We start from the raw sequence: 12,547 nt of genomic DNA on the forward strand, positions 1-12,547 counted from the left end.
CCCGGTCTTCATTGTGAATTAATTTTTTATTTACTATCCGAATTAAAGTTAAAACATGAATTGAAACCACTGTCTTTGTTTTTTTTTAAACGCTCCTAACCCTCGAGTTGCTATGGTAACAGCATGTACACAAGAAATGGCGGAAAACTGGGGATACGAGAGTGCTTTTAAAATGACAGAAAGAGAATAAGCCTCGGAATAAGCACTAGTTTGCAAACATAATAATCATCATGCTGTTGAAATACTTGGGCTCAATTTTACCTGCGCAAGTGAGGTTTTGTTTGGCACATTTTTTCCGTCTTAGCACAATCATTGGGTACACAAATTTCAAACCCTAGTAATGATTTCATCTGTTTTATAAACAGGAATGTGAGAACAGAGTAGTTGCTATTGTATGGTCCCCTAACAGTTTGAGACTTGCTGTCGCATCTTCTGATCGTTGTATATATTTATTCGATGATAGGGGAGTGAAAAAAGATAGATTCTCTACTAAACCTGTTGATCCTAAGGTAAGTTTGTTCATTACCTTATACGAATGAAAGGTTACTGAATATTTGAGTCGTTCTAGCATGGAAAAAAAAGCTACCTGATAAAAGGGATAGCATTTTCACCAGACTCAACGAAAATCGCTGTCGGACAAACGGATAACATTGTTTATGTTTATCGGATCGGGGAAGATTGGTGAGTCCTATCCTTATGATTTGTGAATATCATTTAAAGTAGTTACCTTGATCCTCTAGGTTGCGGACGATTTATATACTTTTGATTGTAGGGGTGAAAAGAAAGTGATTTGCAATAAGTTCAGCCAACCTGTAGCTGTAACGTGTTTGATATGGCCATCCGAGGGCCCAATTGTTGTTGGCTTAGCAGATGGCAAAGTGCGGGCTGCAATGCTAAAGGCAAACAAAAGTCACACTTTGTACTCCGCTGCCTCCATGACGATTTCCCTAGCTGTCAAGTAAATTTTTATAATTATTGCAATTGCATAGCCAAGATTATCAATTTCTAATTCACTATGTGTTCATTAGCATAAAAGGTACTGGATTTCTATCTGGACACGCAGATGGTAGCATTATTCGTTACTACGTTGCTGAAGATAGCCAAGCAGAGCCCCAGGGACGAGTCTTGACTCATGGAGTCCCAGCTTATGCTCTGGCATGGCCCGCAGGTCATATTTTTGCAGCAGGCTGTGATAAGCGAATATTTTTTTATGATCAACGAGGTAAGCCGGTCCGAAACTTTGATTATAGCCGTGACAAGGGTGAGAGGGAATTGACAGTGGCGTGCTGCAGTCCAAGCGGACAGAGCGTTGCTGTTGGCTCTTGGGATAAAATAAGATTGCTGGATTGGACCCCTAGAAAAGGAATCTGGGAGGAAGCCAATACTCGTGCATTGCCTCATTTGTATACCGTGACTGCAATGACCTGGCGAAAAGATGGCTCCCGGCTCATGGTTGGTGGCTTGTGTGGAGCAATAGAGCAATTTGAATCGATTCTAAGGCGTACAATAGTCCGAGGGAGTCACGAGGTGGCTTACGTTGGGCCAAGTCAAGTGGTGGTCCGTCCGTTGAATAGTACAAATCGCCCGATTGTTATCAGGTCTCAGACAGGGAACGAAATAGAAGATGTCAGAGTCCTCGGACGCAAAGATAATCACATAGTGGCTCGAACGTCGACAACCCTCTTGGTCAGTGACATAGAATCTAATTTACTGAGTGAAATCCCTTGGGAAGACAAGGGTGGTAGAGAGAAATTTTTTCTGGAGTACCCAGGAGTTTGTTTGATATTTTGTGCTGGAGAATTAACCATCATTGAGTATGGACACGGCGAAATATTGGGATCGGTGAGAACGGAAGCGGTGAATCCACATGTTGTGAGCATCAGGGTTAACGAAAGACAAGGACTCGGGCTGCCTAATAACAAGAGGCTGGCGTATCTCCTAGATCCTCGTACAGTCTGTATAATGGATCTGACAACAAGCACGACGATATGTATAACTGTCCATGACGCTAAAGTTGATTGGCTAGAGCTCAGTGAGACCGGTCACAGACTTTTGTCAAGGGACAGAAAAGGTGGGCTTTGGCTTAGCGATGATAAAGGTACACGTACACTTCTACTTGCAGGGGCAAGTTTTGCCTCTTGGGTACCAGGTAGTGATGTTGTTGTGGCTCAAACTGGAACCACACTTGCCGTATGGTATAATGTAGATTCGCCCGAAGCTGCTACTTTAATTCCAATCAAAGGAGATGCTGTCGATATTGTGCGAAACAACAAGCATACCAGGGTCATGGTAGAGGAATCTGGTGGACAGATTGGATATATTCTTGACGAAGGATTGATAGAATTCGGCACAGCACTTCATGACAATGACTTTGGACGGGTGATTTTGTATTTGGAAGAACTAGGAGACAGACCTCAGGCCGAGGCTATGTGGGAAAATGTTGCTAGGAATGCCATGGCTGCCAAGCAGTTTTATATGGCTGCAAGGTGCTATGCTGCTCTTGGTGATGTAGCGTACTCAGATTTTTTAACAGAAATAGTTGAAGATGGAAAGGCTTACGCTTTTGAAACTGGCAACGACGCCCTTGTTAATCCAGACTGTTGGGCTAAGATCGCTATTTTAAATGGGGAATTAAAAATTGCAGAGGCTATTTACCTGGAGCAGAATGAGTTGGATAAGGCTCTTGAAATGTATCAAAAATACTGGCACTGGGGGGATGCCTTAACCCTTGCTCAAAGTAGGGCATGGAATGGGCTCCAAACTCTGAGAGATGATCACTTGACATGGCTACTCGATAGCGGGCAGGCTGCACAGGCTGCTGCTATCATAGAATCTTTCAATCCTCGGCATGCAGTGACTCTATACTTGCAAGCTAATCGTCCCGGTCGAGCTGCACGTTTGATGCTCACCAATGAGGATCTAATGGACGATCCAAGTGCGATCGGTGAAGTAATAAGCGCGTTAAAAGCAGCGGATCTTATGGAATTAGCTGGAGAAGTTTTTGAAAAGTCATCAGATCCGGTAAACGCAATAAAGTGCTACTCACAGGCAGGAGTTTTTGCCCGTGCTCTGGAACTGGCACGAAAGGTTGAACCTAATTCAGTAGTCAACCTCGAACGAGAATGGGGACATCACCTTGCGGCCGCCGGACACTTCGATGCAGCTATTAATCATTTCATAGAATCAGGAGAGACGGCATTGGCTTTGAATGCTGCCATAAAAGCACACCAATGGCGAAAGGCACTCCAAATTGTACAGGTAGGCTGCTGAAGAAAAGTTTTCACAAATATTGAAAAAAAATTCATATAGCAGTTATACGCTCAATGATTCACTCTTGGGTATCTCAGGTAATTGAAAATGACAGTCCCGAGATTCAAAAGCAATGTGCAAGATTGGGAGAATACTTTGCTTCAATCGGGGATCGTGAAACGGCAGAGACGTTACTACTTCGTGCAGGACAAGCGGAGCGAGCTATTGAGGCACACATCAACTCTGGTAATTGGGCAAGGGCACACAGAGTAGCGATGAACCATATGAATTCCGATGAAGCCAACCAGGTATTAGGGAAACACGCAGAGGCATTGGAGCAAGCTGGGAATCTACGACAGGCGGAGTCTCTTTATATTGCAATAAATCAGTATGATTTGGCAATCGCTATGTATAGACGTGAAGGACACAGAGGAGACATGGTTAGACTTGTTCGCGAACACAGACCTGACTTGCTTCAGGCTACTCATGCCCATTTAGCCAGGGAATTAGAGGCTGCGGGAAAACTTAGGGATGCAGAGGAACACTTCCTCGGTAATGGGGATTGGAGAGGCGCTGTTGCTGCTTATAAAGCAGCGAATATGTGGGAAGATGCTCTGCGGGTGGCAGAACAAGCTTCTGGAGAAAAGGCAGGCCAACAGGTGCGTTTCGGATAATTATTTACGAGCTGCATTTGTCTACATGAATTTTCCGACCATCGATAGGTAGCACTGATGTGGGCTCAAACATTAGCACCAGAGTTAGGTGCTAGACTGTTGATGCGCCTGGGTTACTTCGAGCCTTGTCTGCAGCTAGCTTGTGAGGCAAATTTATTCGACTGGGTCTTGGAAATTGTCAAGTATGGTAACTGCGATCAAAAAAAAGAGGTTTACTACAAACACGCGATGGCTCTTGAAGACGAGGGGCGATTTTCTGAGGCGGAAAATGAGTTCGTTCAGGCTGGCAAGGCTATGGAAGCCGTCCAAATGTATATTCACACTCGGGATTGGGATGCAGCGGAAGAAGTTGCAAAATCGCATTATCCAGATGGACTTGCACAAGTTCTTGTGTCTAGGGCTGCAGATGCTGCAAAAGCGCAGGATTATGCACTCGCAGAATCTCTTTTGTTACGAGCCCATAAGCCAGAAATTATCGTCAATCATTACAAGGCAACTCAAATTTATGAACAACCTACCTCATCCAGCATTCAGATAATCCTTTGTAATCGTACCTGACGGATATCTTAAATCTTATCACTTTACAGAATGCGGGAATGTGGTCAGAGGCAATGCGGGTATGTCGAGAGTATTTACCGAGTCAGGAGGCAGCGTTGAGACGAGAATTGAATCAGGCAAGTTCGGGGATAGAGGCAGGTAGCAAAAACGGAACATTTGAAGAAGCCAGAAGGTGGTTGGAGGCTGGAGAAGTCCGAGCTGCGTTGGACGTCTTAATATTGGATCCCGAAGCACCAAAAGCTGCACTTGTACAAGCTGCAGATATTCTTATCAACCAGGCCGATTTTGATATTGCATTTCAAGTAGGCGAGGATTTGGGTGCCAGGTTATTCGCCCTTGGTGAATATGCCCTTGCTGCTCAGGTAGATTCCATATATTTCAGTTACATCTCCAAGAATCATTTGAAGAATTGTATTGTTTAATTTTCTCCAACTCGTTTCAAAGGTGTTTATTCAAGCTGACAAGCTTAAGAGTGCCGTTGACGCACTAGCTTCGGTAGGTGAGTGGGGCAGAGCCAAACGGGTGGTGAAGGAATTAGCACCTGAGCTTGACCCGTACTTGGAAGTGAAGTACAAAGAAGCTATGGTAAGAGACGGGCAGATAGATCAGTTGGTTGAAATCGATGTGGAAGCTGCAATTGAAATTCTAGCTCATAAGGGTCAATGGAATCAAGTATTTGAGTCGGCGGGTTCACAAAGTCCACAATTGCTCCATAAATATGTCGCACAACGAGCTGCTCAACTCTTGAAGACCGGTTCAACTACGCAGGCACTTCAACTGTACATACAATACGGTGCTCCTTTGATTCCACAGAACTACAATCTTTATTATCATATGTCAGAGCTTGTTCTGAGCTCTAAGGATTCCGGAAAAGATTACAAAAGTCTTTCTCAGTTGCGAAACATCCTACTTGGGTTGGTGAAAGGCATGGAAACGACATCGCAAGAAGCGAGAAGATTTGAAAGGGTTCTATGGGCAGCCCATTATTCGGCTTTGAAATGTGCCTGCCAAGAGTTTACCTCTCTTAACGGTTTACTGATGAAAGTGACAATCTCACTTCTGCGCTTTTCAGACATTTTGCCAGTTGATCGCTGTTATTATGAAGCAGGTATCGGGGCTCGAGCCATGGGATTGAACAGTGAGGCGTTCGTTTTTCTAAACCATTTCTTGGATCTTGAGGAATGCATTGAAGAAGGGGATGGAGGGTTACTGGATGTTGAAGATCTGAAGGTGACAGACTTTCCCATTGAAGTACCACTTCCGATGGAACTTAACTTGACCTCTAAACAGAGAGAGGAAGTTAGGGAATGGGTTCTGACGGTATCTATGGACCAAAAAGTAGAACAAGGCCTTCCAGTTGACCAAAGAGGAGTTTACGTGGGATCCTTGACAAGTACCTCCGATACGGCCGAAGTGCTACCAGCATGCGTATTGACTGGATATCCTATTCGGGGGCCGGTCATTAATTTTGAAGGAAGTATTTATACTGCCGATCGTGGTGATTGGAACAAATTAGTAAGCACTGCGAAGCAATCTTCCCAGGACTCTGTACTCAACGACGTACTGTTATTCGTTCAAAAATTTTGTGGAATCGGACCTAGCTATTCCTTCTAATGAAAACTCAAACGATATTATTTGACTATTTAATTATAGAGATAATGTATTTTATAAGAAAGAAAAAAACTTTAATAGATTATTCGAAAACAAAAATTTTTACGTACTATTTAATGTGATTAAACGTAATAATTTATACCTATCTACTAAAGTACTAGCTACGTACATCATACATGAACTATATATATAAATATAGTTATGTATTTATACAGGTATAAATATTCACACTAATAAAATATGTTATCGTATAAATATCCATAAATGTATAATAATACGGGTTATAAAATATGTATAAGTGTTTGTATGAGGTTTCATCGTCACGGGGGAGTGATTCTAAAGACAGGGCCAATCCTTAGGAAAAATCTCCGGAGAACGGACCGCAACTCAGGTTTAAGATCGAAACAAGTCACTTCGCATAAAAGGGCGTAAGAGTTGGACGCATGAACGGCGAATCTACTGTCACACATTTTCAAGATTCTAGTCAAAAGTAGAAGGAGAATTGGGGTCCAAGCATCCCTGTGCGCTTCGCTAGATAATGCTAAGAAATATTCCAGCGCTTCTTTAGATACTTGAACCAAACGAGACTCTACCTTAGCCCAATCACCCCTACGTGCTTCATCGCTATACATCTTTAATAGGATTCTAAGTGCGCAAGCGAGAGACTGGGTTTCTTGTTTCAAAAGATTAGGCTTCACGTTCCCTCTGAAGCCAGCTTTCCACAAATTATTACGCTGCTCATGATTACTGTTAAAACTCTTTGCAAAACGATGAGATTTCAGCAGGCATTCGACCAACTGTAGCAGATGCGGGGAAGTCAATGCACAATACATTCCCTGCTCTTCTTTTTGTTGATCTTCTCCTGCACTCTTGGCACCGAGCTCGCACGCTCGACCATTGAGTATATCCGCTTGGGCAAGCGCTAAATTTTCTTGATCTTCCTTCCTCGATGTAGCGGGATAAAAAACCACATTGTCTATCGTTTGTATCAATTCCAGTTGAACGACGCATTTTATTAGAAGGGCAGAGAAGAGCCTTGCGATGTGGTCGTCATTGGACGAAAGGCTCTGCAAGCTGTTCGTTCTCTTCAAAATATCTATGTGCCCCTCTAAATCTCCGTTTATAACTTCCAGGTCAGATTCTTTGTTGGCTGAATGCGGTTTCCACGTTAACAATGCGGTCGGTAAAGTACTATCGAAAATATTCAGAGCGCATCGACATGTTTTTTCCCAAGTTGATTCGGTAAACCTGACACCATTACTTATCACCAGATTTTCAAGACAATTAGTTCCAGATCTTGCGAGTTGTTCGTTATCCTGTTGTACGCACCATAAAAGTTGAGCGTATAATTGCTCCAGTAATAGCGGGCCCAAAGTATCATAAAACTGTGAAAATACATCCACTATTGCATACAGGGCATGGTTGCAAGTTGTCGTCATCCATTCTGCTTTCTACAATTTGGGTATAATGTAAATGCAATCAAATCCGAATTAAATTATTCAGACTCTCTTCGATCATCAATCAATTACCTCAGTGTGCTGCTCGGGAAGTTTCATGTTATCGAAAATTCTGAACAAAACTTGGAACAAGTCTTTCCACCAGTGAGGTTTGAACGAAGCCCCATAAGTTTTGACAACGTCAAAGAGCACCGTTAAAGCTCTGGTCCTAACGTCTAACTTACATCTGCTCACCACGCAGGAGAGTTCGAATAGTAGCGGGAACCAACCTCGTACCTTAGATATCAAAATGTGTTTTAGTTTACGGACATATCGAGGAAATTGTATTCATTAGATCAACTAATTAAACGGAAAAATGAAACAAGGTTCTTCATTACCCAAGCTCTATCCTCTTCCGACACTGTGCCATTATCGTCCATCATTCCTTCGGCGAAAAGAGTAGGATTTGCATCGATGTATGACGCGCAAGAACGAATCAGTCTTATAGCCTCCATACTGGTATCCGGGAAAGATGCGTTACAAGCGAATTCGCTCAGACATTTTACAGCATCTTGGAAAGAGTCTACCATAATGCCAAAATGTTCTGCGTAGAGTTCATCTGAAATTGCATGATTTATGTTAAGAAAATCAACAATCAAAGGTACTAAACAACTTACTGACTATTTTTCCAGTTGTGGAGAAAGCAAGATCGACGACAGCTTCGTCACGATCACTAGCGGCATGGTGAAATACGCTAAATATATTCTTCCATCCTGATCTGATGTTTGATGCCTGAGAGTGAACCATTTGAGCAACGCATCTGACGACCATGTCTCTGATGGTAGGCGATCTGTTTTTCTTCATAATATGTTCAAACGGTCTCAAGAAATCTTTCTGGAACCTGAAATTGGCAAACTCCCCTTTCTCTATAAACTTCGTAGCAAGCTGCCTCAGAGAATCTACAGCAAAAAATGCTATGTCTTGTCTAGGGCTGCATCCAACAGTGTCAAAGTGATCCCCAAGGACCTGCCAAATTCTGGACCACTGTAGCCTGATGCGACCCATGTTGTAGTACGAAATCTCGACTATTTTCGTCAAAGAAAACATACGTGGTTGAGTTGGATGCGCAAGCTCTTCCAGCGACACTTGACATAGCGCTTTCACAAACTCAACTATCGCATCGCCATCGAGTCGCATGGATCCTGTAAATATTCTATCTACCGCCACCACGACACTCTGCGAACTTGTTTCTCCGATAGATTCTTTTACACTTGGATCCAGAGAGCTGAGGATAAGGCTATTCGTTTGATGCGAATTGTTGTGGCTGAGACTGGTAAGGTTGCCCAACGGCGAGGGGAAGTGTGGCTTCGAAGGTGGACCAAGGAGCTGAGGTCGAATGCCGGTCCCTATTAACTGTGCAAGTTCTAACTGCGAAATACACTTGACGACGTCGAGCCATGAGCCCCCAAGATAATTACCGTCCGTATGAGCGACTGTGATTAGGGTTTTGATTGTGTCGATATTCTTAGCTTTCATTTCCATTATTGGAGAATTTGCTGTGAGCAACGTAAACCTAGCCAATGCTTGGACATAAGCATCCCGTTCTAATGACATGTGAAAGATACACGCGATGCGAATCGCGCATCGTATACCATCTAAACACAGAGAAGCAATCTCCGGATCGTCGCAGTCTTGTAAACCAACACTAAACGCTGCCAAAAAAGGTGTCCAAGCCATTTTGAACATAGGGCGTACATGCTCGAGATGCTTCGCTGTGGTAAATGGAGCTTGAACGTGACTGACAGATTCCATTAAATTTTTAGCTGCTGTCGATATAACTTCCATCTCCATGTTCCACAGAAGTCTTCTTTTCTTTTCACTAGATATTACTTGCTTACCAGGCCGATTAGGGTTTGATTTCATTTTAATCTCATTGCCAGCAATCTCGTCATATATTTTCGATAAATACTCTTCGGGTAGGTCTTCATTGTCGCTTATTCGCCTGTTCAATTTGATGTATTGTTCTTTCGTCATTTTATTTTTAACTTGGGGTGAATGAAGATCGGTCGTTAGCATTATGATAGAAAAACCAAGGATATAGGCAGTATCCGCGCTTGTAAATAGGCCATTATTTGGGTTGCATTCGCAATATCGACTGGCGAATTTCTCCATAAGCCTATCGATCTTCTGAGCCTCCCCTGGCAGTCTAAAACCCTCGAGAAAATATCTCAAAGCCGTAACGAGATCCCTATCTGCAAACTCCATCTGATCAACATAGTTATACATCACCTGGTTGTGATTGTGATCCCCTAGAAAATCACCAATGGCAGTCTTGTCAAGGCGTTCATCCATGTGCAACCAACGGGCGACTTCGTCTATTGAACCACCGAGTAAACCTTGCTCTTGCAAATACTGAACCCCTTTGTTGGGCTTACGATTGAATATATCAATCCCAGCCTCCCAGACTTCTTTCTGATGTTTTTGCACTTCGTATTGTTCCGGGGAGTCGGGAATCTCTTTGTTGCCAGTAAGACTGGAATTTGCGGATGAAAGACTCCCAGCACTACCGTAGTGAGGCAGAGGTGGTTCGAGCGGTGGATCGGGCGGCTCAGACGGTAGCTGTTGGTCGGCTGGAATACTCGGATTAACGTAAAGGTCCCTGCTCCATTCGACCATGCATTTTAATATTGAGACTAAACATTCCAGTCCCCGAATACGCATTGACTTTTCTTGATTTGGCGACGCACCCAACTCTAGGGCTTGACGTCCTTGCGCAATTTTAGAAAGATCGTTAACAAGTCTGCAACAAAATTTGGAATGAAAATCGGAAATGAAAACTGTTATTTTGCAAACAAGTGTGAAGATATTAACCTTTCAAATAAATTCGCCGCAGAAAGATCACAGTCATAATTAACGTAGATATCAACGACGCTTTGAGCATCTGCGCAAATACGAGTCAGGGCATGTATAACCATCCATTTGTGTTCAAACGACGAACTGGAGGTCTCTAATATGTTCATAAATATTTCCTTGAAGAATACTTCAATCTGCATCTTCAAATGTACTTTGAAACGCGCTAATAAAGCAAGGAACAGAGCCAGCGAGAGCTCAAAGACTTCAGGGACGGAGGAGACGCCATTCTTAGATAGTGCAACGCACAAATACTGCTTTATAGCTATCACAAACATTTCATTCGATCGTAGAATCGGACCAGCATTCTGCAAGATTCCAAGGAGCAACTGGAGAGATAGGATCTTAGACCGCAACTCGTGAGACCTGTACAAAATAAAGATTTCTATAATTTCAACTCAGAGAAAGTCATCTTGGCTATCTTCAGAATAAAAATACTCACTTTGGATCCGGTGTACCATCTGGTAGAGGTTTCATAGAAAGCTTGCAAAGTGCTCTGAATACGAGAAATGCATCTTTTTGAAGTACATGTGTGAATTTAGCTGTCACCATATTATCGCTTTCCACTGTACCCTCGTCCGTGTTGTCGTCAACTGGAACTTGGTCTAGATTGACTTCGCCAGAAACCAATATTGGATTAAAATCTTCTGTAGTGACATTATTTACCACTTGATCAAGGATAGACTTGACCAATATCTGGGCCTCTGTTGAACTGTCGGATACCGGCTCTTTGCTGTTTACAACATTGCTTTCGGTTTCTGCTCTCAGAGTTGTAGAAATTTCGTGCTGGCCTGTGTCACTTCTCAAAGCTTCCTCTTCCTAGATTGTGGTCGCATGAATACCGTGAGTCAAGATACCGCAACGCAAAAAAATTAACGGAAAGAGTCGTGGCTTGGAATTGTTAAATAAATTACCGCTTGAGTTTCCATGCGTGCAAAGATGACGTTTATCATTTGCGTGAGTGTTGCCCTAGCAGTAGTTTGATTAACTAGATTCCTGGAGGCAAGATAAACGTTATAAACGGTACGTATAGTTTGAAGAACCGTTCTCTCGTGGACCTCGACATGTTGACTTGTCATGACGGTTAGAAGAGCCTTAATGATTTGCAGTTGAACACCCTCGTCTGTTTGCGGTCCCATGAAGCAGTCGCATATTGTCTCAACGATACGCACGATCAATAATTTTTGGGGCTCTGTAGAATCGGGAACATTACCGGTGAGATGACCATACGCTATCAGTTTTTGCAAACAATCAAGAGCAGTGACCACAATTCTCGGACATTTGCTTTGACAGGCCAACTCAAATGGGAGAAAATACTTTTCAGCAGAAATCACATTGGAGTCACTTTTTGGAAGAGGCAAAGCATTGGAGGTGATTTCCTCTCCCGCAACACTCGGTACCTCCCTGATTTCACTGCGGAGATCGTCTGCACAGATAGGGGATAAAGAAATAGTGGTCAATAATAATTAAGTGATGGATCTTATTGAATAGGTTTACCAAGGGCGGTTTCGCAGGCTTTCTTAAGTTGGGAAAGATGTGATCGCTTGACATCGCGATCGGCGAGAATTTTTTCCAGAGCACGAACGATGAACATCTCTCTGGTTTTTGAGTTATTTTGCATCGTCGTACGAGATCCGTAGCGGTGTCAAAGAGTTGTGATTCAACACGTTTTCGAATAGGGTTTAGCGGATGCTTGGAAGGACAGATAATTGACTAGGTTAGAGACGGGAAAGCATATTGACGTAAGCATCTTTGGTATCTAATTGTAAGCAGCATTTGTAATCGTGGAAACAATCTGGTATAGGTTCGAAGTCGGGTCACTTAATTATTCGGCGAATAGCCAATTCTCCGATTAATACGGCCCACGGAACAAACGGTTACCTGCAAGTTAGTCCTTTCTAATGTTCACCGTAAGAAACAGAAAGCGATTAGAAATTGGTTTAAAGAGATTGAGAATAATGCGAATGTTGCCAGATTGCTGCTTGAGCTGACGGCCACATTGTAGCGTAGCGTGATATCGTTGAGGTGGGTGATAGACGGACACGGTGATACGTCCGAGACAGTCCGAGGTGCGTACGCACTGTGCGTTCGCCGATTGCCGCATTTTAC

At 43.1% G+C, this 12,547-nt stretch overlaps 2 protein-coding genes across 4 annotated transcripts; one reads left to right on the plus strand and one right to left on the minus strand.

Annotated features, from left to right (window-relative positions):
- Window positions 1-92: 92 nt before the first annotated feature.
- On the plus strand, window positions 93-6,191 carry LOC105688308 (intraflagellar transport protein 172 homolog). Of its 2 annotated transcripts, XM_020853613.2 has the most exons (10): window positions 93-269; window positions 366-509; window positions 569-681; window positions 773-958; window positions 1,029-3,258; window positions 3,348-3,908; window positions 3,972-4,415; window positions 4,511-4,843; window positions 4,926-5,066; window positions 5,131-5,364. In XM_020853613.2, exons 1-10 carry the CDS (start codon window positions 231-233, stop codon window positions 5,227-5,229), a joined length of 4,290 nt encoding a protein of 1,429 aa, XP_020709272.2. In that variant the 5' UTR covers window positions 93-230; the 3' UTR covers window positions 5,230-5,364. The 2 variants fall into 2 exon arrangements, with proteins under 2 accessions (XP_020709272.2, XP_012259894.2); XM_012404471.3 differs by having other exon boundaries at window positions 4,926-6,191.
- On the minus strand, window positions 6,143-12,502 carry LOC105688300 (brefeldin A-inhibited guanine nucleotide-exchange protein 1). Of its 2 annotated transcripts, XM_012404456.4 has the most exons (9): window positions 12,320-12,502; window positions 11,936-12,130; window positions 11,353-11,864; window positions 10,881-11,257; window positions 10,400-10,804; window positions 8,206-10,328; window positions 7,927-8,147; window positions 7,622-7,825; window positions 6,143-7,543 (listed from the first exon to the last, which is right to left on the minus strand). In XM_012404456.4, the coding sequence occupies exons 2-9, from the start codon at window positions 12,057-12,059 to the stop codon at window positions 6,413-6,415; spliced, it is 5,097 nt and encodes a 1,698-aa protein (XP_012259879.2). In that variant the 5' UTR covers window positions 12,060-12,130; window positions 12,320-12,502; the 3' UTR covers window positions 6,143-6,412. The 2 variants fall into 2 exon arrangements, with proteins under 2 accessions (XP_012259879.2, XP_048507368.1); XM_048651411.1 differs by having other exon boundaries at window positions 11,936-12,500.
- Between the last annotated feature and the right edge of the window lie 45 nt (window positions 12,503-12,547).

Source organism: Athalia rosae, chromosome 2, assembly GCF_917208135.1.
Source record: "Athalia rosae chromosome 2, iyAthRosa1.1, whole genome shotgun sequence".
Classification (NCBI taxonomy): domain Eukaryota; kingdom Metazoa; phylum Arthropoda; class Insecta; order Hymenoptera; family Athaliidae; genus Athalia; species Athalia rosae.